The sequence below is a fragment of the Neomonachus schauinslandi genome, chromosome 16, assembly GCF_002201575.2.
Source record: "Neomonachus schauinslandi chromosome 16, ASM220157v2, whole genome shotgun sequence".
Classification (NCBI taxonomy): Eukaryota; Metazoa; Chordata; class Mammalia; order Carnivora; family Phocidae; genus Neomonachus; species Neomonachus schauinslandi.
Genome location: NC_058418.1, coordinates 13,956,427 through 13,981,177, shown reverse-complemented (window position 1 = coordinate 13,981,177; position 24,751 = coordinate 13,956,427). Strand labels below are relative to the sequence as shown.

The 24,751-nt window shown below is 56.5% G+C and overlaps 3 protein-coding genes across 5 annotated transcripts; 2 read left to right on the top strand and 1 right to left on the bottom strand.

Annotated features, from left to right (window-relative positions):
* The first annotated feature begins 847 nt into the window (after positions 1 to 847).
* Positions 848 to 1,670, top strand: C16H19orf33 (chromosome 16 C19orf33 homolog). The gene is made up of 4 exons (XM_021701064.2): positions 848 to 898; positions 1,012 to 1,118; positions 1,272 to 1,340; positions 1,454 to 1,670. The coding sequence occupies exons 1-4, from the start codon at positions 877 to 879 to the stop codon at positions 1,562 to 1,564; spliced, it is 309 nt and encodes a 102-aa protein (XP_021556739.1). The 5' UTR covers positions 848 to 876; the 3' UTR covers positions 1,565 to 1,670.
* On the bottom strand, positions 1,175 to 9,089 carry YIF1B (Yip1 interacting factor homolog B, membrane trafficking protein). Of its 3 annotated transcripts, none has more exons than XM_021701061.2 (8): positions 8,974 to 9,089; positions 5,080 to 5,318; positions 4,886 to 4,990; positions 4,593 to 4,671; positions 4,401 to 4,458; positions 3,134 to 3,289; positions 2,961 to 3,054; positions 1,175 to 2,071 (listed from the first exon to the last, which is right to left on the bottom strand). In XM_021701061.2, exons 1-8 carry the CDS (start codon positions 9,023 to 9,025, stop codon positions 1,916 to 1,918), a joined length of 939 nt encoding a protein of 312 aa, XP_021556736.1. In that variant the 5' UTR covers positions 9,026 to 9,089; the 3' UTR covers positions 1,175 to 1,915. The 3 variants fall into 3 exon arrangements, with proteins under 3 accessions (XP_021556736.1, XP_021556737.1, XP_021556738.1); XM_021701062.2 differs by having other exon boundaries at positions 8,983 to 9,089; XM_021701063.2 differs by lacking the exon at positions 8,974 to 9,089 and adding an exon at positions 8,820 to 8,843.
* A 2,825-nt stretch (positions 9,090 to 11,914) lies between these two features.
* Positions 11,915 to 20,250, top strand: KCNK6 (potassium two pore domain channel subfamily K member 6). Its single transcript, XM_021701019.2, has 3 exons — positions 11,915 to 12,256; positions 17,928 to 18,323; positions 18,493 to 20,250. Exons 1-3 carry the CDS (start codon positions 11,935 to 11,937, stop codon positions 18,714 to 18,716), a joined length of 942 nt encoding a protein of 313 aa, XP_021556694.1. The 5' UTR covers positions 11,915 to 11,934; the 3' UTR covers positions 18,717 to 20,250.
* The last annotated feature ends 4,501 nt before the right edge of the window (positions 20,251 to 24,751 follow it).

Sequence of the window (24,751 nt, the reverse complement as noted above, 5' to 3'; positions counted from 1 at the left end):
CCCTGAGCACCCTCCAGGGAGAGCCAGAGGGGCCAGGGCCTTGGACTTGAGCCACACTGTGTGGGTGTGAATCCCAGCTCTAGCCATTCATACTACATTGGCCCCTCAGCATCTTACTTGTTTGGTCCCTCAGTGTTCTCATCTGTAAAATAGGAATAGTAACAATACATTTCTTCTAATTAAAAAAGCCAAAACATTATCTTAACAAGCACATAGTCTGTGCCAGGCACAGTTCTAGAAACTAATCCATGACAACAACCCCATATGGAGGCTGCCATGTACAGATGAAGAAACACGCATAGAGAGGCAGAGTGACTTTCCTGCGCTCACCCCACTACTGAGTGGGTCTTCAAATTCAGGAGGCGGATTCCAAGTTCATGCTCTTCACCCCTTCAGACACTGCTTCTCACGCAGCCATCCAGGAGTTGTTAAAGTGAGCTAATGTGCGTGAGCCCTTTGGAACAGCGCCAGGCCCGCAGTGAGTACACGGAGTGCTGGCATTATGATGGTGCACAGGGCACAGGGAGACAGCCTCCCTCTCATTTCTTCAGAAGCAGGCATCTGACCCTTCTGGGGGAAGCGGTGACAGCTCCAGCCCTCCCCCCAGAAATCTACAGCTGCCCACACATTCCCCCCTCACTTGCCAAGGCTCACCAGGTGGAAATTTAGCAATCAACTGTCCACCCACCCCATTTCCCAAGAAGAAAAGTTGGGTGGTGCTGGGGAGGGGCTATGAGTCAAGGCTAAGGACTCTGAGCCACGTTGGGTGGGGCTCCTCCCAAGTCCTTGGGCAGGCGGTTCCCACTGCCCCTCCCCAGGCCCTCCCCCTGCCCTCCGGGCCCTTGCGGTCGTCCCCACAGACCTTCTCTCACCACCATGGAGTTCGACCTGGCCGCAGGTGCGCTCTTGGGAAGTGGGGCTCTTGAGGCACAGGGGGCCAGGCTAAAACCCAGAAACCTCCAAGGGCGCACGCGCTGCACCTGCACCAACCCACCCAACTTTTCTCCACAGCCGTCGACTCCAAGGAGCCCCAGGGGACAGGCCAAGTGGGAGACCACAAACACAGCCCCCACAAAGTTCAGGCCGCGTCAGAGGCGGGGGCGGCTGATAAACCGAGGGTAAGTCACCTCAGGAGCCCGCACATCCCTCCCGGTATCGGGGGGTGGCTGGGGGGTAGGCCTTTGAACCCAGGGCCCCGCCGAGCCTGGGGCTTCCTAGGGCAGGGGCTGGGTCAGGGGTCCGGCCCTTACTGCCTCGCCTCCAACGAGCAGGGTGGCGGTCACCGCAGCTCCTCAGACTCCAGCAGCGACAGCTCCAGCGACTCGGACATGGAAGCAAAGGTAAGAGGCTCCCCGCAAGCAGCCGCCCCAGGTGAGGGGAGAGCCCGGGGCAATCGTCTCAGCGGCAGACCCCTCGCTCTCCCCTTCCCTCCCCTCCGCCCTCGGCCCCACAGCCTCCCGCTGCCGCTTCCGAAGGGCACAAGAGCACGCCGGCCAAGGTCAAGAAGCCCAAGGTGAAAAAGAAGGAGAAGAAAGGGAAGGCGAAGAAGGAGGCTCCTCACTGACGGGCCGGGCGAGGCTCATTAAACCTTCTCTCGACTCTCTGGTCGCCTTCTGGTCGCGAAGTGGGGCACCGGCCCCGCCCCACCCATCCCCCTTCCCGGGCCGGGCCTGCCCCCTGCCGGGCGGCCGCGCCAAGCACAAGCTGCCTACGCCGTGCCCATCACGGTTTATTGTTTCCGGAACAGTGGCCGCTCCGCGGGGCGGCCGGTGCAGCTGGACATGTCGGCACCTCGGCCCGGAGGGGGTGGGGGGTGGGGTCTCGGGATCGGGGCGGCGCCGGTGTCCCCGCGGGCGGGCGGAGGGGCGGCGGCGGCCGCGCGGAGCAGCAGCTGGCGGCGCGGGCCGGGCCGCCCTCACCGCACCAGGTGGAAGGTGAGCCAGTACATGAGCAGGGGCTGCGCCGCCGCCACGGCCATGGTCAGGTACATGCGCAGCTGGTTCCGGGCCCCGCGCACCGGGACGCCCTCGGCCGCTGCCTCCGCCAGGATCTTCAGCCGCAGCGTCCGGATCTGGGGCGGGAGGGGGTGCACCCTTGAGTCCCGGGCCGGGCGCGGGTGCCTGGATGTACTTCCAAGCCCTGCCTCTCTCCCTCCTCCGGGGCGGCTGGGCTCAAGTGTCTCTGCTCGAGGGGAGCCTAGGTTCCCCCCACATCTCCTTTAATAGATGGTGAGGACTTGCTCCGCCCCAAGGCTTGGGAGCAAATGTGAGGGTTGCAAGCTCAGGCAGCAGGCGAGGCCCCTGAATGAGATGCGGAGCTGCATACCCTGCCTGGGGAGGGTGCCTGCGGAGGGTGGCAGGCTCAGCCGGGCCGCTGTCACCCCGCTTATGAGGGCCGATGACAGTTTTCAACACAAGCCAGAAAGGATTTTTTTTTTTTAACTTTTAAATGACATCTAAGTCAAAGTGTATCTGAGGGTCCGATTTGGCCAACCAGTTTTTGCCCTCTGCTCCTCACATATGCTCACACTGCCTCCGCCCAGGACCCTGAGGTGCGTTTATAATCATCCCCCTTTTTTACAAAAGGGGAAGCAGGTTTAAAGAGAGGAAGGGATTTGCTGGGGACCCAGAGAAGCTACTTCCAGGGGTACCAAAACTTTTTTCATCCTCACAGAAATTCTGGCAGGAAAGCCCACCATGGAAGAGTGGGGTGAGGGTGAGAGCCTACCCCAACAGCCCAGCTGGCTCCTTCTCTTCCTTCCAGCCCCAGCTTAGACACCTCCTCTTCCAGGAAGCCCTCCTGACCCCCAGGCTGGGACAACTACTTTAAGGCTCCTCAGTTCAGCAACGTGGCTCTCGTCTCAACTCCTCCCCTGACATCCTCTGTTTGGATGCCTCCAGGGACCCCGACTCTGAGGGCTTGTCCCCTCAAGCCTCATCCTCCCCTGAGCCCCAGCTCACCATGAACACAAAGATAGACACGCAGCACCAGCCCAGCACCAGGTAGTAGCCAATCTTCCCAAAGAGCAAGCCCATAAGGACCCCGCCAATCATCCTGGGAAGAGAGGGGAAGGCTGGTCTGAGGAAGAGGCCTTGGGGCTGGGGCTGGAGGGGGGGGGGAATGGGGTACTCACCCAACATATTTATAGCCCAAGAAGGCCACCAGATCGAGAGTGGTGAGGTCAGTGTTGACAGTGACCAGGTAGAGACTGAGCAGGATGGCCAGCACCTCCAAGGTCAGCCAGGCCAACGCAGAGCTTGCCTGCAGCCCGAGGAGGTCTGGGGAGAACCTGCCGGCACCAAGCTGTCACTCCAGTGGCCGGTTCACACCCTCCCAGAGCATCCACCTGGGGACACCTGTGTTGGGTGGGGCTAGAGACTCCACAGTGACCAAGATGGATCTGGACCCTGTCCTCATGGAAATCTCATGCCAGGGAAGGCAGACCTGTCCTCAGTGATGGCCCCGGGAGGTCAGGGCTGGGATGAGGGGAGCGCAGGGCAGGGGAGGTGCCTGACCCAGTCGGGAAAAGGCGTCAGAGAGGGCTCTCCAGAGAGGGCATCTGAGCCGAGGCCTGAAGGAATAAGGAGCTGACTTGCAAAGAAGGACCACGGCCTCTGCCATATCCCCAGTGCCCCAACAATGAACTGATTCTCATGAGAATCGTTTTCGATGCCACAAAAGAAAGAAACTGGAGCGTAGGAGTGAGACGTGGGGGGCTTGACCCAGCTGGAGGGTGGGAAGGCTTCCCTGAGTAAGTGATATCAGAGTGGAGACATCGCAGGTGAGCAGGTGCTCAGCAGGTGATACAGGGGAGGAACATACTCCTGAGCAAAGGGCACTGGATGTGCAAAGGCCCTGGGGTGGCGGCGGGTGGCACCAGGCCCTCTGGAGGATGGAAAGAGGCCTAGTGCAGCGAAGCAGAGTGAGGAGGAGGGGCAGAGAGAGGCTGCGTGGAGGCAGTGCGGTGCGCGAGACTAAGGAGCCAGGGCTGGATCTGGGGACGGGAGAGCCCTGGGCAGCTTCTAGCAGGGTGGACAGGACATGGCCAGACCCACATCTCAGACCAGATCTTCCTGGCTGCGGTTGGGAGTCAGGGTGCAGAGGGTATGTGAGCAAGGCAGCTGGTTAGGAGGCAGTGAGGATGGGCCGGATCTGGTGGTGGAGGCTAAGAAGAAGGATGGAGTTAGAGTCACCTGCCACAGGTGTGGTGATGGGCTGCACGTGGGTGGAGAGCAAGGGGAGAGGTGAGGGTGACGCTGACCGTGACCCCAAGGGCTCTGTCCTGGGCCAACTGGGAGCACGGTGGGGCTGCTCCAAGACAGGAGATCCAAGAGACCTTCCTGACTGCCCCTCTGCCCCCCAAACCTCACCCCACTTTGCCTATTCCAGGCCTCCCTTACCTATCCTGGGTCCCCAGCGCCAGGCCAGCCACCAAGACATAAGTGATGAAAGCCATAGCTGTGGGAGGCAGACACACAGACACTGGTCAGAGGAAGATGGACCATCCTGGGCCACTAGGCACCTAACCCTCTGCCCTAGACGTGCCCACCCAGAGGGAGGAGGGTGTGGGGCGGTGACGGGGAGGGGGAGACCTGGAATGTAGAGGTCAGGAGCGTTGATGTCAAAGCGGGGGGCCACTGGTGTATCCTGCTGGTACTGCACTTCCCAGTCCTGTGGGGAGAGTGAGGGGAGCAGGCGTGGGACCCCCAGAGCGGGCTTCTCCCACACTGCTTCCAGGCCCTCTCTTGGGGCAAACCTACCCCCCCCCTGCCCCTCACACCTGCCCGGCTTCTGACTCACCCTCTATCCCCACCCCTCCACCCGCCCCCCCCCCCGACTTTGCCCCTCCTCAGACAGTGCTCCCCTCAGTGGGCGCAGTGCTGACCTGGTGCAGGTAGGGGAAGAAGAGCAGGCCCAGCTTTTTGCCCACATACATGGTGTCCACAGCAAAGTAGTACTTGAGCTTGGTGACGGGGATGAAGCGGTCAATCTGGGGGGAGGCAGAGCCCAAGCCTGAAGCCCTGGCCTCACGTCCCCACCCCCCCCACACACACATACCCAGCCACCCCGCCCACTCACATTCTTATCTACCAGCTCCTTGCCCTGGGCGGCCAGGCTGCTCCCGTAGGCCATGGCCATGTTGGACACAGGATCCGCCAGGAAGGCAGCCTGGGGCGAGGCAGAAGGCGCAGGGTAGCCCAGGCCGCCGGGTGCCCGCTGGGCCCCGTAGCCCCGGCTCTGGGCCGAACTCGTGTCATCGAAGAGCTGGTGGGGGTCGGCCATGCCCGGCTGGGACACCGGGATCCTCCGCTTGGACGCTGCAGGGGAAGAGGAAGGGGAGCTTTGTTCAGGCTGCAGGGCTCTCCTTCCGCTGTAGCGAAGCACTGGTTTGGAGGTCAGATGGGCGCCGAGGCAGGTGCGGGCCCGGCTCTGTCTGCCTGGCATCTTTCCATCCAATCACCACAGTAACGTCGACAGCTGCTATGTGCTGGGCCTACTGTGCACAGGATCCTGTCCTGAGCCTTCTACAAACACAGTCTCTGTCAGCGTCTCCCCTTCGTGCTCCCCTCGCTGGTTGGCTCCAGCCACGTGGGCTTCAAAGTTCAGCAAACACGCCAGGCACATTCCCACCTCAGGGCCTTTGCACTGGCTGTTCTCTGCCTGAATCCTTCCCCTGCCCCATGGCTCCCTCCCCTCCTCGAGGTCTTGGCTCTACGGTACCTTCCCTACCACTGTCTACGACCACACAGTCCTGGGCAGCACTCCCCACCCCCGTTCCCTGCTGCACTTATATCCAGAACTCTGCACCAGCTGACAGGCTGGTTGCTTTCTTTATTTTGTTCACTGTCTCCCCACTAAAATGGGAGCCCCCCAAGTGGGGAGCTTGGTTTTGTTCATGCCTGGATCCCCAGCCCCTGACAGAAGGCTAGAGTAGGGGGCTGATGAAACTCTGAGAAATGAGGGCCCACCCCACGTTACAGAGGTGGTGACCAAGGCCGGGACAGGGGAAATGACCTGCGTGCAGGGCTGTAGCCCAGGTGCCTGCTCCATGGTGGGGGGGGGGGGCAGGAAGAGGGGAGGAGGGGGGGAGCTGCTCCAGGGGTGGGGGAGAAACAGGGATGGAGGGGAGGGGGCTGGGCTGCTTCTGGACGGAGTTTGGAGGGACAGGACCTGCTGGAGGCGTGCTTAGTGGGGGTAGGGTAAGGACGAGGGAGGAGAAGGGGAATGTGGAGAGGACAGATTTGGTCCAGCACCCTGGCTCCGGGGCCCCTGCTCCTAACACCACAGCAGACAGTTACCAAGCTCCTCCTGTGGGCCCAGGGAACGGGAGACAGGGTTACAATCGGGTGGGGGAGAGGAACCAAATAATCCACATCCTGACTCTGTCCGCACCTCAATTCTCTCTTCTGTGGGACAGTTCATGGCCCAAGGCCAAGTGACGCTCATAAACTCCTCAGCCCCTGGCCTGTCGATCCCTGTCACCTATTGTCAATGACTAGTCCCTCGACTGTTCCTCTCAGTTATTTGTCACCTGAAAACAGACCCAGGCGTGCTCAATCCCAAAGCCAGCGGCACTGGCCCCAGCCCACTTAGCCCCAAGGCTCACTGGCCTTTCCCCTCTCCCACTTCTGGGAGCTTTGGTGCAAGCCCTTCCTTCCTCCCTGTTGCCCCCCTTTAGCCCTCGATATTTGGGGTTCTGCCCCCCACTGGCCTCCTAAACGCCCCTCTACAATGCCAGTCTGAGGCCGTTAGCCACTGTCATCCGACTCGAGCAGCATGTGATGCCCCTGTCCCCAGTGCCAGCCTCCAGCTCTCTGCTCTCTTGGCTTTGAGACACTGACCCTTCCTCCTCCTCTTTCCAGAGCCCCACAAACACCTCTTGAGCACCCCTGTGTGTTAGGCCCTGCTGCAGGCGTGGTAGATATAGCAACGATCAAAAAGACAAAAACTCCTGCGGTGGGGCACCTGGCTGGCTCGTTAAGCGTCTGCCTTCAGCTCAGGTCATGATCCCAGGATCCTGGGATCGAGCCCCACGTCGGGCTCCCTGCTCAGCGGGGAGTCTGCTTCTCCCTCTCCCTCTGCCTGCCGCTCTCCTTGCTTGTGCTCACAGGGCTCACTCTCTCTCTGACAAATAAATAAAACCTTAAAAAAAAAAAAAAAGACAAAAACTCCTGCCTTTACGGAGCTGACAGTCTCCGGATTGGTCCCTCTCCACCCATGATTTTTTTTCAGCTCCCTGAAACGTGTGGCCCAATTTCCCACACTTCTGGCTTTGCCTCTCACCTAGAGCAATCTCACCCGCCCACAGCTTTCCCAGCCCTGGGCAGTGGGCCCTGTCTCCAGCCGCCACTTCTCTCCCCACACCCAGGTCTGGCCGGCTCCCACCAGTGCCCCCACCCCAGTGTCCAAGTCCCTGACTCCCCTGCTTTCTGGCACCCAACCAACTAATTGCCAGTTCTCACCCACTATGTCTCCATGTTTACCCTCCCCTTTCAGACCCTCTGGTCTTGAACCTGACTTCAATGTCCTCCAACCCTTTCTCCAGTCAGCAGCCAGTGTGATCTTTTTAAATGCACAAGAGAACATTTCCTGTCCCCTGCCTATGATCAGTACCCACAGTGCTGGGAATAAAATCCACATGCCTACAAGGCCCTGCAAGACCCCAGCCCTGCCAACCACCCTCGTTTGCTACCTCTTTTGGGGCTCACTGCATCCAGTCACACACTGGCCTCTTGGGCCCTGACTCTGCCAAGCTCCTAGTCCACACAGGCTTTTGAACATGCACTGCTATCACTCTGGAACATCTTTCCATCATTAACACCTGCCAGCATAGCACCTTGTTCTTTCTCATAATATCCAGTTGTTCTTTTCCCCTTCTGTGCACTTACCACATTTGCTAAATATTCACTTGTCCATTTGTTTACTTGGCACAGGCCTCTCACCACAAATCCCCTTCTCTGAGCAAATTCCTCATCGTTAGATGTACCTCTTCCAAGAAGCTTCACCGACACGCCCAGGCTGCGTCACATGCCTAATCTGGGCTACCACAATCCCTCCATCCCGGTCCTGACCCCTTCGCCTGTGCTTCCCTCATCAGGCCCCCATCGCTCCAAACTGCTCCTTTCTTCTGCTCCTTACTGGTAGCTCCCTGAGGACAGGAACGAGGGCAGTAGCCCCAGCATCACCCACCACAGGGCCAGCCAGGCACCTTATTAATGGCCGAAGGGAGGAATGAGCACATCAGGCCTCTGAACCTCCCCGGCATCTGGGATTTTTCCCTTTACAGTCCTCATTACTGCCCAGATTTTCTCGCTGACTTGTTTGTTCCGAGTTTAGTGTCTGTCTCACCGCTGAACTCTGAGTTGTAAGTTACCAAGGACTAGTGCTAGGCTGGTTATTACCAGGTACCCAAATTCCAGCACAGGGCCTGCCTGGCCCAACGGGAGCCGAGGCAGGATACGCTCAATGAATAAATGAGATGCACGCACACTCGCGGAGAGGAAGAGGAACTTAAAGAGAGATACAAATTAACAGAGACGGGAAAAGGGGGTGAAGAGTATAAGATATACAGGTTCAAATCTTAAATGAGAGGTAAACACGGCCCTCTCAGCTCACGAAGGGCTCTGAACGCTGTCCCGCGGGGCGTGGGCGACAGCCCGAGGCCACCGAAGGGTGGGGAGAAGGCTGATCGCGAACTGCAAATGAATGAAAGTCCCGTTCTCCTGCACATCACACAATATCCTGCCCAAAGTTGTTTTCTTCCAAAGGAATTTCCTAAAGAGAAGATGGCTCGAGCCCAACGCGCCCCCTACCCGGACCTGGCATCCCAGCGCTGTGCACGCCCCGAGGCTCCAGCTCCCTGACCCCGTGACCTCCGACCCACAACGACCTCGCCAACTGCCGCGGCGGCCCCGCCACGCCCCCGCCAGCCACCCCCCGCCCCCGCCCCGATCTCCTTGACAGGCCACGTACGCCACTTACGCTGCCGGGGCGTCCCCGCCGCCGCCAAGCCTGCCGGGTGCATCCTTCACCGTCGCAGCCACCGCCACCACCGCCACCACCGCCACCGCCGCCGCCCCAGCCACGGTTCGAAATGTGCCCGCCCGGCTCCCGTAGGCACGGCCCACCGACGACGCGACAGCCAATGGGCGTCACGATCGCTCAGAGGCCACGCCCCTCGCGGAGGCCTTCACGAGTTGGCAGTGGGCAAGAGGCGGGGACTGGAGGCCGGTGGCGGAAGGCGAGAGTCAGCACTATTGGGACGGGGGGCGGGGCCGAGAACAATGCTAGGAGCAGGCGGTATCGTGCATGATGGGAAATGTAGGCATCGAGAGATGAGACCGATGGGCAATGGAGTTCCTTATAGGCGCTCAATTTGGGTGGCTGAGGGCACTGGGGAGCCAGGGAAGGGTGTGAAGCGGAGGGAGGAGAGATCCATTTGTGTTCTCGAGGGGGCTAAACGGAGTTGTGCGGACTCTAACGCTTATACAATCTCGGCAGACCTTAGGTATTAAAGTGAGTATTTAGAGTGAGAAAAGGACACCCAATAAGTTAGGTAGGAAGAACCAGGTGTCATAAAAACGCTCTTGCGTTGCTTCCTGGCTTGCCCCGTCTGCAGAAACCACCCTGCAACCTCCAGCCACACAGAGCACACACAGGCACACTTGCAAATGAGGAGCCCTAAAAATGAAGTTTCCTTAGTCTCTCTCTGACCCTCAGTGTCCCCCTTTCTCTCCCCTTCTCTGTCCCTCAGTCCCCTCCGCTTATCTCAGGCAAAAATAATGGTAGAAGCGACTTCTGGGCAGTGATAGCACTCCGGAAGGATGTCAGCTAGTGACCCTGTCACTGTGGCTTTCCCTTTCCTCCTCTGAGATGTTGTCTTTTCTAGAGACCTTGAGGACTGTTCTGGTCTCTCAGTTATGAGTCCTGGGCCAGTCCCGGTCCTTTTTTCATGACTGAGGTACCCCTATTCCTCCTCTGCACCCCTGACTTAGCATCCATCCCTTGGGCTCCACCACCATTTTTTCATCCTCAGCTCTCCCTAAGTTCTTCCGTGAATATTTTGTAACATTCACAGCATTTTATTAATAAAGCAAGCGTTTTGGCTTCCTACTGGCCTCATATTTACTCCTTACCAGTTGTGTGACTGGACCCTTTTTTAGCCTAAATGTTCTCATCTGTTTAATGGGAATGATGTAGGAGAGCTTGAGGATTCGAACAACGCCGCTGCGTCTACAGGGCCTGACATATCGTAAGCCTTTGATCACTGGCAGCTGCTGTTGCTGTTTGTATTATCAGGTGCCTCTTCCTGTGGGTTGTCAGCCTCAAGTTGGGCTCTGCCCCTAGAACTGTCACAGCTTCATAAACAGAACCAGCTGGGGTGTGTCTGAGCTGGGCCCCAAGCCCCACTCCTCTGCCATTCTGATGTGGTCGGGATTCCTGGCTGCCCTCCAATGGCCGTTAGAGTGTTGAGTTACCTCTGGAGGGGTATGTGGAGAAAAACAGGGAACAGGGAGGACCCCCCCCCCCAAATAGAGGTGTGTACTGTGGTTCTGCTAGGAAGAGAGACCCCGGCTCACTCCTATTTTCCCTTAATGTCTCAGCTCAGACATCCCTTTCCTCAGGAAGCTCTCTTGACCTCCCTAAGCTGGATCAGTTATCTCCTCCGGGTTCCTGGGGGCTCCATCCACAGTCCTTTCGGTGTCCCCCATCCCAGATCCAGTCACTCTGTCTGTGCTTCCCTCATCTCACCCCGACCCTCTGGGCTGCCACTCTGGGTGTCCCCTCCCCCCGCCCCCGTGGCCAAGGTCTAGAACTCGAAGTGCTGGGAGCCCCCCACGGGCTAGGTCTAGAACTGTCTGGGTCACAGCTGTGTCCCCACCAAAGGGCCAGACACAAAGTAGGCGCTGAGCAGAGATTGGAGCTAAGGATCCCCACTCTGTCCGTGAGGGATTCTGTGGTGTCCCTTACTGTGAATTATTATCATTATTATTTTTATTTAAATTCAAGTTAGTTAACATACAGTGTATTATTAATTTAGGGGTAGAACTTAGTAATTCCCAGTGCTCATTCCATCAAGTGCCCTCCTTAACACTCATCACCCAGTTACCCCATCCTTTCACCCACCTCCCCTCCAGCAACCTTCACTTTGTTCTGTACAGTTAAGAGTCTCTGAATTATTTTTTTAAAGATGTATTTATTTTAGAAAGAGAGAATGTGTGCGCCTGTGAGTAGGGGGGAAGGGCAGGGGGAGAGAGTCTTCAAGCAGACTCCCGGCTGAGTGGAGTCCAACCCAGGCGGATCCCACAACCCACGAGATCACTCCCTGAGCGCAAACCAAGAGTCCTGCGCGCCCAACACACTGAGCCACCCAGGCGCCCCCCTCCTTGTGAATTATACAGGCGTCCCCTCCGCGCGGGAGCAACCCCACTCCAGAACGCAGGACTGGGCGAACGGAGCAAGGACCGGATTTCAGTTTGTCCCCTTGTCCCCTCCGCCACGCGCCCCGAGGCAGTGCACAACCTTCAGGATGGCCCCGGGGAGTTGGGGAGCGACTTCTCGGTCTGCCAGAGGACAAGAGTTCAGATTTTCTCTAACATAGGGAGCCGAGACTCCTGGGAGGACCAGAGGGAAGGAATGGAAGGAATGGACGAACTCCCCACCCTTTCCATCCTCTTTGGCGTCCCGCGTCCGGCAGCGCGGGGCTCCGCCCTCCCCGCGCTCAACACCTGCCGCGGGGGCGTGCCTCAGTTTACCGGAGGCGGGGCGTTCCCCCCCTCCCCGGCCCTCCCCTTTTCCCTCTTCCTCTTCGGGGCGCTGGCAGCCGCACCTCGAGCACGGCCGGAACTGAGGCTGGGCTCCGGGCGGCCGGGAGGCGGGGGGCCACGTCAGCGGGGCGGCGGGGGCGGTGGAGAGCAGGTCGCGGAGGACGCCATGCGGCGGGGCGCACTCCTGGCGGGCGCCCTGGCCGCGTACGCCGTCTACCTGGTGCTGGGCGCGCTGCTGGTGGCGCGGCTGGAGCGGCCGCACGAAGCTCGCCTCCGGGCCGAGCTGGAGACGCTGCGCGAGGAGCTGCTGCGGCGCAGCCCGTGCGTGGCCGCGCCCGCCCTGGACGTCTTCGTGGAGCGGGTGCTGGCGGCGGGACGGCTGGGGCGCGCCGCGCTCGCCAACGCTTCGGGGCCCGCCAACGCCTCGGACCCCGCCTGGGACTTTGCCTCGGCGCTCTTCTTCGCCAGCACGCTGGTCACCACCGTGGGTACGTGTCATCGCGAAACACTCTTATCCCGGCGGACCGCCCCCAGTCCGCTCTGGGACTAGGATCTGCTGGAAAACCCCCAACGAGGACCGCCCCCCCCCCCCGGAACCCCCATCCAAGCCCTTCCTCCCAGCAGGAATGCCCCAACCCGGTTCCCTCCGGGACTAGTGCTGCCCTCAGATACCTTCCAGGGAGCGTTTGGGACCCCATTCCTCTGCCTGAACCCCCTTGGAGACCTGTGCCCGTCCAGTCCCCTCCGGGCCCAAGACTACTTTCAGAGACCTCCCGCGAAGACCTGGGACCCTCCTCCGGAGACCCTCGCCCCCTCTGGACCCGGACCTCAGGCAGGCAGGGACCTCTGCCCTTCTCTCTGGGCTGAGACCGCCATTCCCTCCACAAGGTCTCCTGAGTCTCCAGATATGTCCTGCGGGGATGCCCCTTGGGAAGTCCTACCCCCGCCTCCTCCTGACCCTGGTGCCCCAGTGAGGACGCTGAATCTCCACACCCTCTCAGGGCACCATCACTAAAGACTTTACTGCCAGTACAGATCCCTCAACAAGAACCTGGGGCCCCGATGGGTGACTTCCACCCCTCTGGACCTAGACCACTGCCCAGCAAGGGCCCCCCATCCTCCTCCAGACCAAGGACCAACCAAGGACCACCCTTCGTCCTCATATTCCGAAGCAGGTAGCCCCATACTCCCCAAGCCCTGACTGCAGACACAGGACCCCTCCATCTTGACATCTCCCCTGTACTGGGAGCCTTCAAGACAGGGGGTTCCTCCCAATAGGACCACCCCCATTCCCTCTGAACCTGGGGCTTCCAAGTCAGCAGCTCCCAACGGTGGATGTGTGAGAGGGACCTGCCGTGGAGGCAGCTAGAACACCCTCCGGGAAGGACCACTGACTTTCCCACCAGAAGCCCCTCAAGCCAGGACTTCCACCTCTCCAGTCCCAGGACCAGCTCCAGCAAAACTTCTAGCACTTTCCAAACCAGGGACTTCTCCATGGAGGCCTCTTTGAACCCAAGAACCCCTAGATGAGACTCTCACCACTCTCTGGACCCTGGCACCCCTCAGTAGGAGCCCCAGAACCACCTGGACCTTCTATTAGAAGGGACCCCAGCGCCCACTGCACACACACTGTTGTTGAGAGCAGAATCCCACTTCACACCCCCCACCCCACAGGATGCCAGCCCAGAGACTCTGCTCTCTGCACCCGCTACTCCTTTCCTGAGACCCCCTGCCCACCCTGGATTTCCTATGAATGGGAATCTCCTGGGGCCTGACACCCCTCCTATCTTCTCCAGACCTGCAAGTGGGACCTCCAGCTCCACCCCAACACTACTCCCCTTGGCTTTGGACCCGAAATTCTCCCCTCTGTCAAGGACACTCCAGACCCTCAGCACCCTGGAACCCTTCCCAGTAGCCACTTGTGACCTCTTTCCACCCTTCCCACTCTCAGCCAGGACCAGGGACACCCGCCCCCTCCCATCATCCCTTCAGCGTTGTCTACCCCCATCACACCCCCTCAAGCATCCGTGGGCTCAGAAGCCCCCTTGCCTGAGGATTCCCCTCCCAATCCCATTCGTGATCCACAAGATGCCCCCACCCGTGCCTGTCGCCTCCTTCCTTGGGACTCAGGACCTCAGCCCCAAACCAGGATCCATTTCAAACGAGGACACTGGCCTCCGGTTTCAGATTACGGACTCCCCTTCTCTGAACAGCCCCCTCCACCAAGTGGAACTGACCCCTCCCCCAGCCCAGCCCTGAAAGTCCCTTCCTGCTTCAGCGCCCAGACTTGGAAAACTTCCTTTGTCATCCTGCTCTGCTGGTCCACCCACTGCCCTTCCCAAGCCCCCAAACTTCCTCTTCACCTCTACTGGGGATGTGGACTGGGGGAGGAGGCTGGGACCGGCCCGACTCTTAGCTCCCCCTCCTGCCACAAGTAGCTCGGTGCCCCATTGTGTGGACCAGCAAACCAAGACTACAGGCAGCAGGGGGCTGGTTGCTTCTCGCAGACTGTGTTCTACCCAGCTGGGCCGGCCTGCCCGACTTGCTCCTGGGCTTCACTGGGTCACGTCAGTGTCTCCCTCCGCCTCCTTCCAGATCCTGGCTTCTGAGAAGTCATCCCAGCCAGGACAGGTGCAGAAGCCAAACTCAAAGCAGGCCCATCCTGGGTTTGGCTTTCTGCTCAGCTGCCACTCCTCTGGGCCTCGGGGGTCCTCCCTCATCTGGAAATGGAGATCGAAACAGTCCCCACATCACAATAACAATGAAACCTGTAGAGGACTTGGTGCCTACGGCCTTTAACCCGCTCAGCACACTGGCCTTTCAAGGCAGGTGCCATTCACGGCCCTGTTTTTTCAGCAACAGACACCGAAGCCCAGAGAGGTTGGACCATTGGCCCAAGACCACACAGCTAGGGAGATGTAGAGGCCTCAGAGTCCCATGCTTTTAACCAGCACCCCATGCTAGGCTTGCACGAAGAAGGGTGATACGCGTGTGTAGTGTGGAAGAAAAGTTTATTCTGACGCTTGTTAAAAATGATAAGTTCTTGCAGTAGGGGAGAGAGACTGACCTCAACTCTGAATATAGCGAAGGCAGCTGGAGATTTAGAGCCGAGGGTGGCGTGAGGGGTCAGTGGATAGAAAAATGACTAAGAGGTGACACCGAGGGGAGGAGGATTCTTACCATAGTGGCTTAGGATCCCTGCTAAAACTGGGCCTAGTCAAGACAAGAGCGCAGAGGAACCCGACTGACATTTGGTCAAGGAGGGAGTCCTTGTCAGTGGAGAGTGTGGTAATAACAGGTTTACGGAGCCCGGGTTGTCATTATTGTTGGTGAAGCTGGGAGCCCTGAGTGGATCGAGAGAAGCAGAAACCCAGACGTGATTCAGAGAGACCTCTCCCACAGCGTCCCCGGTTTTGCCATAGGCCCGCGTCTTCTGAGGAAGACCTGGGGCCCAGACTCCAACCCGGCAGCCGTGCTGCAGATGAGGCCTTGGTGGAGGGTTGGCCCCCCCCCGGAACCGGGAACCCGGAGAGGGGAAGTGAGCATTACAGTCACGCTAACTCTTTCCATGCCCTTGCTCGGTGCTATGCCCTGTCCCAGCCAGGGAGGGTTACTGCAGTCGTACTTGAGGAAGGGGTTGTTCATGAGCCCAGCTGGCGGTACTCGGGGCAAACTGAGGCTCAGAGAGGAGAAGGCACGTGGCCAAGGTCATGCAGGGAATCCAATGCAAAGCCCTGACTGGGACTCAGCAATTAGAGGTAGTCAGTGAAGGCTTACAGCCTCCGTTCTATGTGAACTCTATGGTTTTCTGTTTATAAGGTTTTCGTGTCGTTTGCAAACCTGTCATTTCAGCTGGGCTGCTGGAGTTTCTCCATCCAAATCCTTGTGATTAATGAGGGTTGGAGCCATAAGTGATAAATCTCACAGAACAGTTGCTTAAATAGATGAAAGTTTATTTCTTGCTCACATTCAAGAGCAAGACCAGAATGGTGCTGCATGGTCAGAAACCCCTGTGCTCCTCTGTGCAATTTCCATTCACAAGGTCACCTCATGGTCCAAGGTGGCTGCTCAAGTCTAGCCTTCATGTTTGTGTTCCAGCCAGCAGGAGGAGGGAGGAAAGAAAGGGGATAGGCATTCCCATCCTTTTTTTTTTTTTTTTTAAGATTTCATTTACTTGAGAGAGAGAGAGAATGAGCGGGGGGAGAGGGGCAGAGGGAGAGAGAGAGAAGCAGACTCCCCCGCTGAGCAGGGAGCCCAACTCGGGGCTCTATGCCGGGCTCAATCCCAGGACTCCAAGATCATGACCTGAGCTGAAGGCAGTTGCCCAACCAACTGAGCCACCCAGGCACCCTGGCATCCTCCTCTTTTTAAGGAAAATTTCTAGAAGTTGCTTGCTTCTCTCATGTATAACTCATTGACCAGAAATTATTCCAGAGTCGTGCATAGCTGCAAGGGGGGAGGGAATATCTTTATTCTAGGGATCCAGAAAAACCCAGAAGATTCTTTTCTACCCCAATTTTTAAAAATTGTGGTAACATATACATAACAAAATTTACCATCTTAACCATTTTTGTGTGTATGGTTTAGTGGTATTAAGTACATTCATACTGTTATACAACCATCACCACCATCCATCTCCAGAATTCTTTTCATCTTGCAAAACTGAAAGTATAGGGGTGCCTGCCTGGCTCATTCGGTAAAGCATGCGATTCTTTCTCTCGGGGTTGTGAGTTCAAGCTCCACGCTTAAAAAAAGAAAAAACAAAAACAAAACTGGGGCGCCTGGGTGGTTCAGTCGGCTAAGCATCAGACTCTTGATTTCGGCTCAGGTCATGATCTCAGGGTCATGAGATTGAGCCCTATGTCTGGCTCCACTGGGCTTGGAGTCTGCTTGGGCTTTTCTCTCTCCCTCTGCCCCTCTCCCCTCGTCATGTGCGCACTCTATCTCTAAAAAAAGAAAGAGAGAGAAAGAAAAAACTGAAACTATACCCATCAAACAGTATCTCCCCATTCCCCACTCTCCGCACGCAGCCCCTGATAACCACCATTCTACTTTTCTACTTCCTGTTTCTATTTCTACGAACTTGCCTACTCTAGGTACCTCAGACACGTGGAATCATGCAATATTTGTCTTTTTGTGACTGGCTTGTTTCACTCAGCATAATGCCCTCAGGATTCATCCGTGCTGTAGCATGTGTCAGAATTTGCCCCAGTGGGGCTTCTCACACCCATTTTAGAGAAAGGGACACGGAGGCTCTAAGCTAAGTGGAGAGCCGGCACCCTTCATTCATTATTTTGACTATCGATCAAGTGCCCACTCTGGGCCAGATGCTGGAGCTACAGCAGTGACCCAATCAGACAGAAGCCTCTCCCGTCGTGCAGCTGCGCCCTAGTCAGGAGACGGACACCAACCAAATAAGTAAACCACATGGTTTACCAGAAGGTTGAAGTGCTATGAAAACAAACCAAAAAAAAAAAAAAAAAGACAGTTTGGTCAGAGGGTGTAACAAATTAATAAGGGAGTGAGGAAAGTCCCCACTGAAAAACTGACATTTGGGCAAAGACCTGAAGGAAGGGAGGGAGGGAACCAGCCCTGGGGGGAGAGCTTTCCAGGAGGGAAGGAACCGTCCGTGCAAAGGCCCTGAGGTGGGAGCATGCTGCCCTGTTGGATCGCGCGGGGCCTTGTGGATCATGATGATGACTTTGAATGGGATGGAGCCACAGAGGGGCTCTAAGTGTGGGAGGATCATGACCTTACTCAGGTGTTCGTAGGGTCCCTCTGGCTGTGTGCAGGGATGAGGCAGGGGGCGAGGGGGGAGGGGGGAGAAGGGAGACCAGGGAGGGAGGAGGCTCCTGCGCTAGATAGGCCCGGGGTGGGGCCGTGGGGCTGGGGTGGGGTGAAGGGAGCGGCTTTAGGAGCTACATGAACTTCGAGCCAACAGGATTCACTGGCAGGTGGAACTCGGGTGTGAGAATCACGGATGACAAGGCTCGCGGCCTGCGCAGTGGAGGGACGGAGGTGCCATCCCTGGAGATGAGAGGCTATGGGAGGGGAGGTTCCAGGGTGAAATTAAGTGTCGTTTAGGGTGGCCACAGACACCCGCCTGGCCCCAATGGAGGTGCCAGGCGGCCGCGGCAGGATTTCCCCTTGCTCGCGCAGGCTACGGGTACACAACTCCGCTGACTGATGCAGGCAAGGCCTTTTCCATTGCCTTCGCACTCCTGGGCGTGCCGGCCACCATGCTGCTGCTGACCTCCTTGGCCCAGCGCCTGTCGCTGCTGCTGACCCGCGTGCCCCTCTCCTGGCTGACCGTGCGCTGGGGCTGGGACCTCCGGCGGGCGGCTCGCTGGCACCTGGTGGTCCTGCTGGGCGGCGTCGTGACCGTCTGCTTCCTGGTGCCGGCTGCTGTCTTTGCCCACCTGGAGGAGGCCTGGAGCTTCCTGGATGCCTTCTACTTCTGCTTCATCTCCCTGTCCACCATCGGCCTGGGGGACTATGTGCCCGGAGAGGCCCCCGGTCAGCCCTACCGGGCCCTCTACAAGGTGCTGGTCACAGGTGAGCGGGGTGGTGGCCGACCGGGGACCAACGGCGGGGTGGGGCGGGGCGGGGGGGGGTGTGTGGGCACAGCCTTACCCTGGAGGGTCTCGGGGTGTGTGTGTTGGGGGGGCCCAGCCCTGCCCTGCGGGTCCGAGCCCACCCATCGCCCCTCCGCCTTCCTCCGCAGCCTACCTCTTCCTGGGCCTGGTTGTCATGATGCTCGTGCTGCAGAGTTTCCGCCGCGTGTCTGACCTTCACGGCCTCACGGAGCTCATCCTGTTGCCCAGTCCGTGTCCTGCCAGCGTCAGCGAGGCTGACGATGATCGGGTGGACATTGTGGGCCCCCAGCCAGAACCGCATCAGCAGCTTGCCGCCGACTCCCACCCTGACTACGCCTCCATCCCCAGGTAGCTGGGGCGGGTGCCCTGAGGCCGGCGGGAGCTGGCCTGCGGCTGAGGGGCCCCCGTGACTGGAGCTGCTATCCTGGACTGTCCTCGAGCACAGGCCCGTGTTCGCGGGGTCCACGGGGTTCGCGAGCCATTGCCACCAGCTGTCCGTCCTTTGTTGTACCTGTCCCACGCCCCACGGGGCACCGCCACTGCCCTGTTCTTCCCCCTCATGCCCCTTCTCTCACTCCCCCCACTCTGGGCTCTCTGGCTTTCCCTCTCACTCTCTGCGTCTCGTTCTTTCACTGACTCCATCTGCCTCTCCCTCAGCCTCTCTTCACCAGCCCATTCTAGCAGGCTCTGGGCTCAGAGCTCATTTCCGGCACCCGGAAATGGGTCACTATACTCTGGGCAAGTGGCTGCCCCTGACCGGGCTTTGATCTCCTCATCTGTCAAGTGGAAAGAATATACTCACGCATCCAAAATTCCCTCCTTGCGCCGGCCCCAGGCTGGGCAGCGTGAGGGACACAGTGGTGGTTGAGGTGGCCCTGGGCCCGGCTCTCTTGGGTTCCCGGTCCATCGAGGAGGACAGACCTGTCCCCACACAGCAGCAGCCAAGATAGGCAGCACTTCAGGGAAGGAGGCAGAGAGGTCAGTGGTGTGTTCGAGAAAGCACAGGCAGAGGGGGCAGGGCTGAGGTGGAGGCGGCACAGGGACTGTGCCCAGTCCAGCCTGCAAGGTCAGGGAGGGCTTCCTGGAAGAAGGGGTAATAACAACTCAGGGGAAGAAGGTGGACCTGACTTTTCTCAAGTGTCTCTAGGGAGCGAGATCCGCATGGAGAGCCCCGGGCGTAGGCTTGTGGGACAGAACCCTCTGCAGCAGCCTGGCAGGCAGAAAGCTGAGACAGGACCCAGCCTGGATCCAGATGGCACGGACGGCCCTGCCCTGAGCCGGGACACCAGTGTAACAGCTGTCCTTATTTCCTGAGGACTAATTGCATAAGGTACGCTGGACTCTGGAGCCAGCCTGCTTGGGCTCAGATCCCAGCTCAGCTGTGTCCTGCCTCTGTCCTTGGGCAGTCACTTCACCTCTGTGATTCTGAGTTTCGTCATCTGTAAAATGGCCATAATAACAGTAGTTACTTCAAAGATGATGTCACAGAGCCAGCCGTGTTATTCCGCGATGCTTTCTTTGGCCAGGGCCAGGTGTTGTTCTGGGTAGTTTACTTACAAGGAGGATAACATCCTCACCCTTTTCCACAGGTGAGGAAACTGAGGCACAAGGTCTCAGACACAGAGCTAGGAGGTGACTGGTTTTCTGCTTACTGCGCCCCCAGATTTGCCTTCTCCCCAGATGGTACGTCAGAAATAGCGCTTGCTGCTACGGGCCCTGTGGAAGTTACAGAAGGGATGGGGCATTTGAGGCAGACCTTGATAACATTGAGGAAGAAAGGGTGCGGGAGGCATTCCAGGCAGAAGGAGCTGTGTGTGCCTGGAGGTAGGAAAGCCTGTCGATGTCAGCTTCTGGCAACTGGTTTATTGTGATTGGAATATGGGGTGAAGGGGGGAAGGAAGGTGGAGTGGTGGACATGGGTGTATCTTAAGTGTCCTTAAATGACCAGTTGGGGAACTTGGCCTCTTTCTTGAAGGCACTAGAGAGCCATGGAAGGATTTTGAGTAGGAGAGGGCTGCGGTCAGGTTTGGGCTTTAGTTGCTGTGTGGAGGTAGACCAGAGGGGGAGACTGAGGCTGGGTGCACAGGGGAGGCTGGTGCAGGAACAGAACAGGAGATGATGGGGCTGGGCAGGGCCGAGGGAAGGGAAGAGGGACAGTGGAGGTCATGCTCAGGAGGCCAAGTGGACAGGCCCTGTGTAGGCCTTACAGTCTTGGGAGAAAGAAGGCCGGGGAAAGGCGCAAGGATGGTTGGCTGCCCCTGAGATAGGGACCTGGGAGGAACAAACAGGTCTGAGGGGAGACACTGAGGCTTGTTTGGAACACAGTGGGTGTGAGGGGCTAAAGGGACATCCAGAGGAAAGCGTCAGAAGGTCTCAGGGTGTGGTTGATGCTGGAGACAGGTGGGGGAACCAAGGCCACAAGGGTAGGTGTGGCAGCCCTGGGTTGCAGGACGAGAGAACACCAGCCTTGAGAAGTCAGCTTTTTTTTAATGTTATTTTATTTTAATATGTTATGTTAATCACCATGCATTACATCATTGGTTTTTGATGTAGTGTTCCATAATTCATTGTTGAGAAGTCAGCTTTAGGGTATTTAGATATCTATACAGTAAGGACACACTTGTGATGAGCACTGGGTGTTATATGGAAGTGATGAATCACTAAATTTACTCCTGAAACTAATATTGACTATATGTTAACTGACTCAAATTTAAATAAAAGTTTAAATAAAAACATGAAACATTAAAAAAATAATAAGGAAAGATTTGGGCTGCAAGTAACAAGATCCTGAGTGGTGCTGGCTGAAACGATATGATTGTATATTGCCCATCACCCAAGTTGGGGAGAGTTCTGGGCAAGAGAATCCACAGCTCCAGGGTCTTGTGGCCTGAGGTCCCCAATCTCTTTATTCTGCCACCTTCAGCTGAAGGCTTGGCTCCACATGGGCTCCCTCATGGCCCCAAAGTGACTGCCACAGGACCAGGCATCACAACCAGACATGATCATTTTTAGCGCAAGAAGGAGGGGGGCATCTCTTCCCATATTGTCTCTTTGGAAGCAAAGAAATCTTTCCCCTTCCTTCCTCCTCCATCTCATTGGCCAAAATTGGCTCACATGTCCATCCTGAACCAATCCTTGGCCAGAGTGATGGAGCCATCATGATTAACTTGGATTCCTCAGAAATCCCCCTGCCAGCTGAGACTGAGATTTTGGTTTGGAGGCTGGTGAATGTGTGTGAACAAAACTGGACTTCTATTAGAAAGGCAGGAGAGGGAGAATGGACAGACATTGATTAGCTAAGCAGTTAGGGTCATCATGTAGTTGTGCAGGTCAGGAACTACATAGGGGATGTCTGGCTGGCAGGGCGGAAACAAACAAGGGTTGAAGTTCAAGGCTGAAAATGACCCAAAGGGGCTTCTTTTTCTAGTTAACATAAAGGCTCCATGTGGCAAGCAGTGACCTTTCAACCAGTGTCCTCATACCAGAGAGAAGAGCTTACAAAGGAGACAGAAAAGGAGTTCCAAAGAGGAGTAGGAAAACCAAGAGGGTAGGGAGAATCGGTAAGAGATGAGAGAATTTCAAGGAGAATTCACCATTGTCAAATCATGCCAAAAAGTCACACAACATTGTTTTAATAACAGTGATAAGAAAACACTTACATAGGATTTACTATGTGCCAGGCACTGTTCCAAGCTCTTGATATGTAACTTATTTAACCTTCTCAGCAACTCTATTAAGTACATTTTCTATAGTTTACAGTTGAGGAAAGGCCCAGAGAGGTTAAATAACTTGCCAAAGGTCACAGAGGAGGTGCAGAACTGAGATCTGAGATCTGAGCAAAGTTTTGTTTGGTCACCTTGTCCCACAGAAGCTCAGAAACTGCTGTCTAGCTCTTTGTTAGCCTCCCAGCCTTCCTGGCTCCTCATGGTCGACCTCGCTGCTCAAGTCAGGAGCTGGCTGCGGGAGACGGTCGCTTCTCACCTTGTAGGAGGTATCTATGTAATCTGGCTTCTGCTCCTCACTGCTCCTTCCAGATTCTTCTGGAAAAAGAAACCAAATCCTGTTTAATTCAAGACATGGGGCGGGGGGGAAGTGAAGGCTAAAAATTCAAAAGGTACAGAAGAGTGTACAGTGGAAAGTCAGTCTTTCTCCAGCACTCAGGCTGTGTTGACTGATTTCTCAGGTCTTCTGGGCAACTATCAGCAATATGTGTGTGCATATTTGTGTCATTTATTTTTTTCCTTCACTCTACTCGAGTGCTATCAAGTATGGCAAGGTGGTTACAATCACAGACTCTAGAGGCCAAGTCCCTGGGTATAAGTCTGAACTCTGTCACTCCCAAGCTCTGTGGCTTTGGGCAGTGACTTCACCTGCCTGTGCCTGAGTTTGCTAATCTGTAAAATGGGATGATAACAGCACCTACCTCATGGACTTGTTCGAGAATTTAGCAACTTAATATCTGTAAAACTCTTAGAGCAATGTCTGGTACTCAATAAATTGTTGACTGATGATTATTATCCTCATTTCTGTACCTTGCTTTTTAATATTATATAAGATATATGTAGATATACAACTTTTTAAAAATATTTTTTTATTCATTTGAGGGAGAGAGAGTGCGGGAGCATGAGCTGGGGGAGGGTCAGAGGGAGAGGGAGAAGCAGACTCCCAGCTGAGCAGGGAGCCCATGTCCCAGGACCCTGGGATCATGACCTGAGCCAAAGACAGACACTTAACCGACTGAGCCACCCAGGCGCCCCTAGATATACAATTTTTATATACTTTTTCTAGTACTATTCTCATTTCTGCACCTTGCTTTTATCACCACCCAGTATAATTAGGAGATCATTCCAGAGACTCACAAGTAGGTCTCATATCCTTTTTATGTCTGCCATGCCTCTTCTGGGACACACATCCCATAAATTATTTCAGCGTCTCACTAATGGGCACGTGGGTGGTTGCCAATCTTTTGCTGGCGTAAGTGCTGCTGCAGGGTGCGCCTTGAACATCAAGATCTAACCGAGGAACCCCCTGCCTCCCCGCTCCCTGTAGGCTGAATTCCTGGGTGGGGGGTGCCATGAGGACACCGAAGTCTCTCTGACTCTGTTCTTGAGTCTAGAAGGGCTCAGGTACATAGCCGGTGAGTTTCTTCCCTCAGATGAAGTCACTCCTCCATGGCCTGTGGGGCTGGACCGGGCTTGGGGTGAGGGGCGGGGGGCATAGACTTCCATCAACTCATTTACATAGAATATCTACTCTGTGCTGTGTTGGACAGAGTTGGGAACAGTGATGGAGAAAGCTCTAGGCCTTGCCCTCATGGAGCCTGTGATTCAGTGGGAAGCAGTCACAGTCTAGTGTGTTCAGGGGAGGGATGGGACTGGTCATATCTTACAGACAAGACCCCAGGTAAGGAAAGTGGTCAGCCAGTGACGAAGTAGGGAGTAGTGTTCCAAAGGGTGTTACTACATGGACACAGTCTGGAGGAGAGAGAGAACAAGCCTGATCAAGGATATTCAAGTCCCTCCGCGAGACTGGGCTGTAGACTACACAGGTCTATAGGGAGAAAGGAGATGAGCTGGATAGGAATGACACCAGGATGAGATTAGGCAGGACTCTGGGAACCAGCTGGATATTTCCCTGAGGTCCTGGGGGCTACACAGAGGGCTTGTTTTAGCGCACTGGTTCTCAAGGTGTGGTCCCCAGACCGTCACCTGAAAACTTGCCAGAAATACAACTTCTCCAGCCCCACCTCAGAGCTACTGAATCAAACTCTGGCAGGTGGAGCCCGACAACGTGTTTAACAAGCTCTTCCGGTGAGTCTGACGCACGCTAAAGTATGAAAATCACGGATTTAGGCTAAAGTCGGCTTTGCAGTTCATCAAAAAGCCAAGGTCTGAATCCTTAACTGTGAGGCATCAGAATACAAATGAAAATTATTACCCTATTATTTCCGCCAGGCATTCTTCACGTGTTATCTTACAGGCTCCCCACAACTCTATGAGATGGTCGCTTGTGCCCCTGTTGTGTAGAGCAGGGTGTTAAGCCGCAGTCAGATTAATTCCCACAAAGAGACCAAACGTTTTTTAAGAGATTTTTTTTTTAATATAAAAGCCCGATGCGGCAGAGGACGAGCGAGGGCTTCCAGAACAACCGGTAAGAACTGCCTGAAGACCCTCCAATCACAAACTCTTGTCTCCAGCACCCTCAGCCCTACAGGCCCGGGCGCCAGGGTGTCCAGCACCGCTTTCACCACGCCGCCAAGTCGCAGGCGCCGTTTGGGGCGAGCGTTACCATGGAGACAGGCGCGCGCGGCGGACAGAGCTCGGGAAAGGCGGAAATCGGTTGTGGAAGTGTGGGCGGCCATTTTGAAACCGGGCAAGAGGGGCGGGA

What these genes read in the sequence shown, in the direction of transcription:
- C16H19orf33 (XM_021701064.2), top strand. Translation starts at nt 877, where the DNA reads ATGGAGTTCGACCTGGCCGCAG. An exon ending in GGAGTTCGACCTGGCCGCAG is followed by an intron (nt 899 to 1,011) that starts GTGCGCTCTTGG and finishes TTTTCTCCACAG; the next exon opens with CCGTCGACTCCAAGGAGCCC. An exon ending in ACTCGGACATGGAAGCAAAG is followed by an intron (nt 1,341 to 1,453) that starts GTAAGAGGCTCC and finishes TCGGCCCCACAG; the next exon opens with CCTCCCGCTGCCGCTTCCGA.
- YIF1B (XM_021701061.2), bottom strand. Translation starts at nt 9,025, where the DNA reads ATGCACCCGGCAGGCTTGGCGGCGGCGGGGACGCCCCGGCAGCGTAAG. An exon ending in GCGCTGGGGACCCAGGATAG is followed by an intron (nt 3,290 to 4,400) that starts GTAAGGGAGGCC and finishes TGGTGCCGGCAG; the next exon opens with GTTCTCCCCAGACCTCCTCG. An exon ending in TGTCTATCTTTGTGTTCATG is followed by an intron (nt 2,072 to 2,960) that starts GTGAGCTGGGGC and finishes CTCCCGCCCCAG; the next exon opens with ATCCGGACGCTGCGGCTGAA.
- KCNK6 (XM_021701019.2), top strand. Translation starts at nt 11,935, where the DNA reads ATGCGGCGGGGCGCACTCCTGGCGGGCGCCCTGGCCGCGTACGCCGTC. An exon ending in CACGCTGGTCACCACCGTGG is followed by an intron (nt 12,257 to 17,927) that starts GTACGTGTCATC and finishes TTGCTCGCGCAG; the next exon opens with GCTACGGGTACACAACTCCG. An exon ending in CTACAAGGTGCTGGTCACAG is followed by an intron (nt 18,324 to 18,492) that starts GTGAGCGGGGTG and finishes CTTCCTCCGCAG; the next exon opens with CCTACCTCTTCCTGGGCCTG.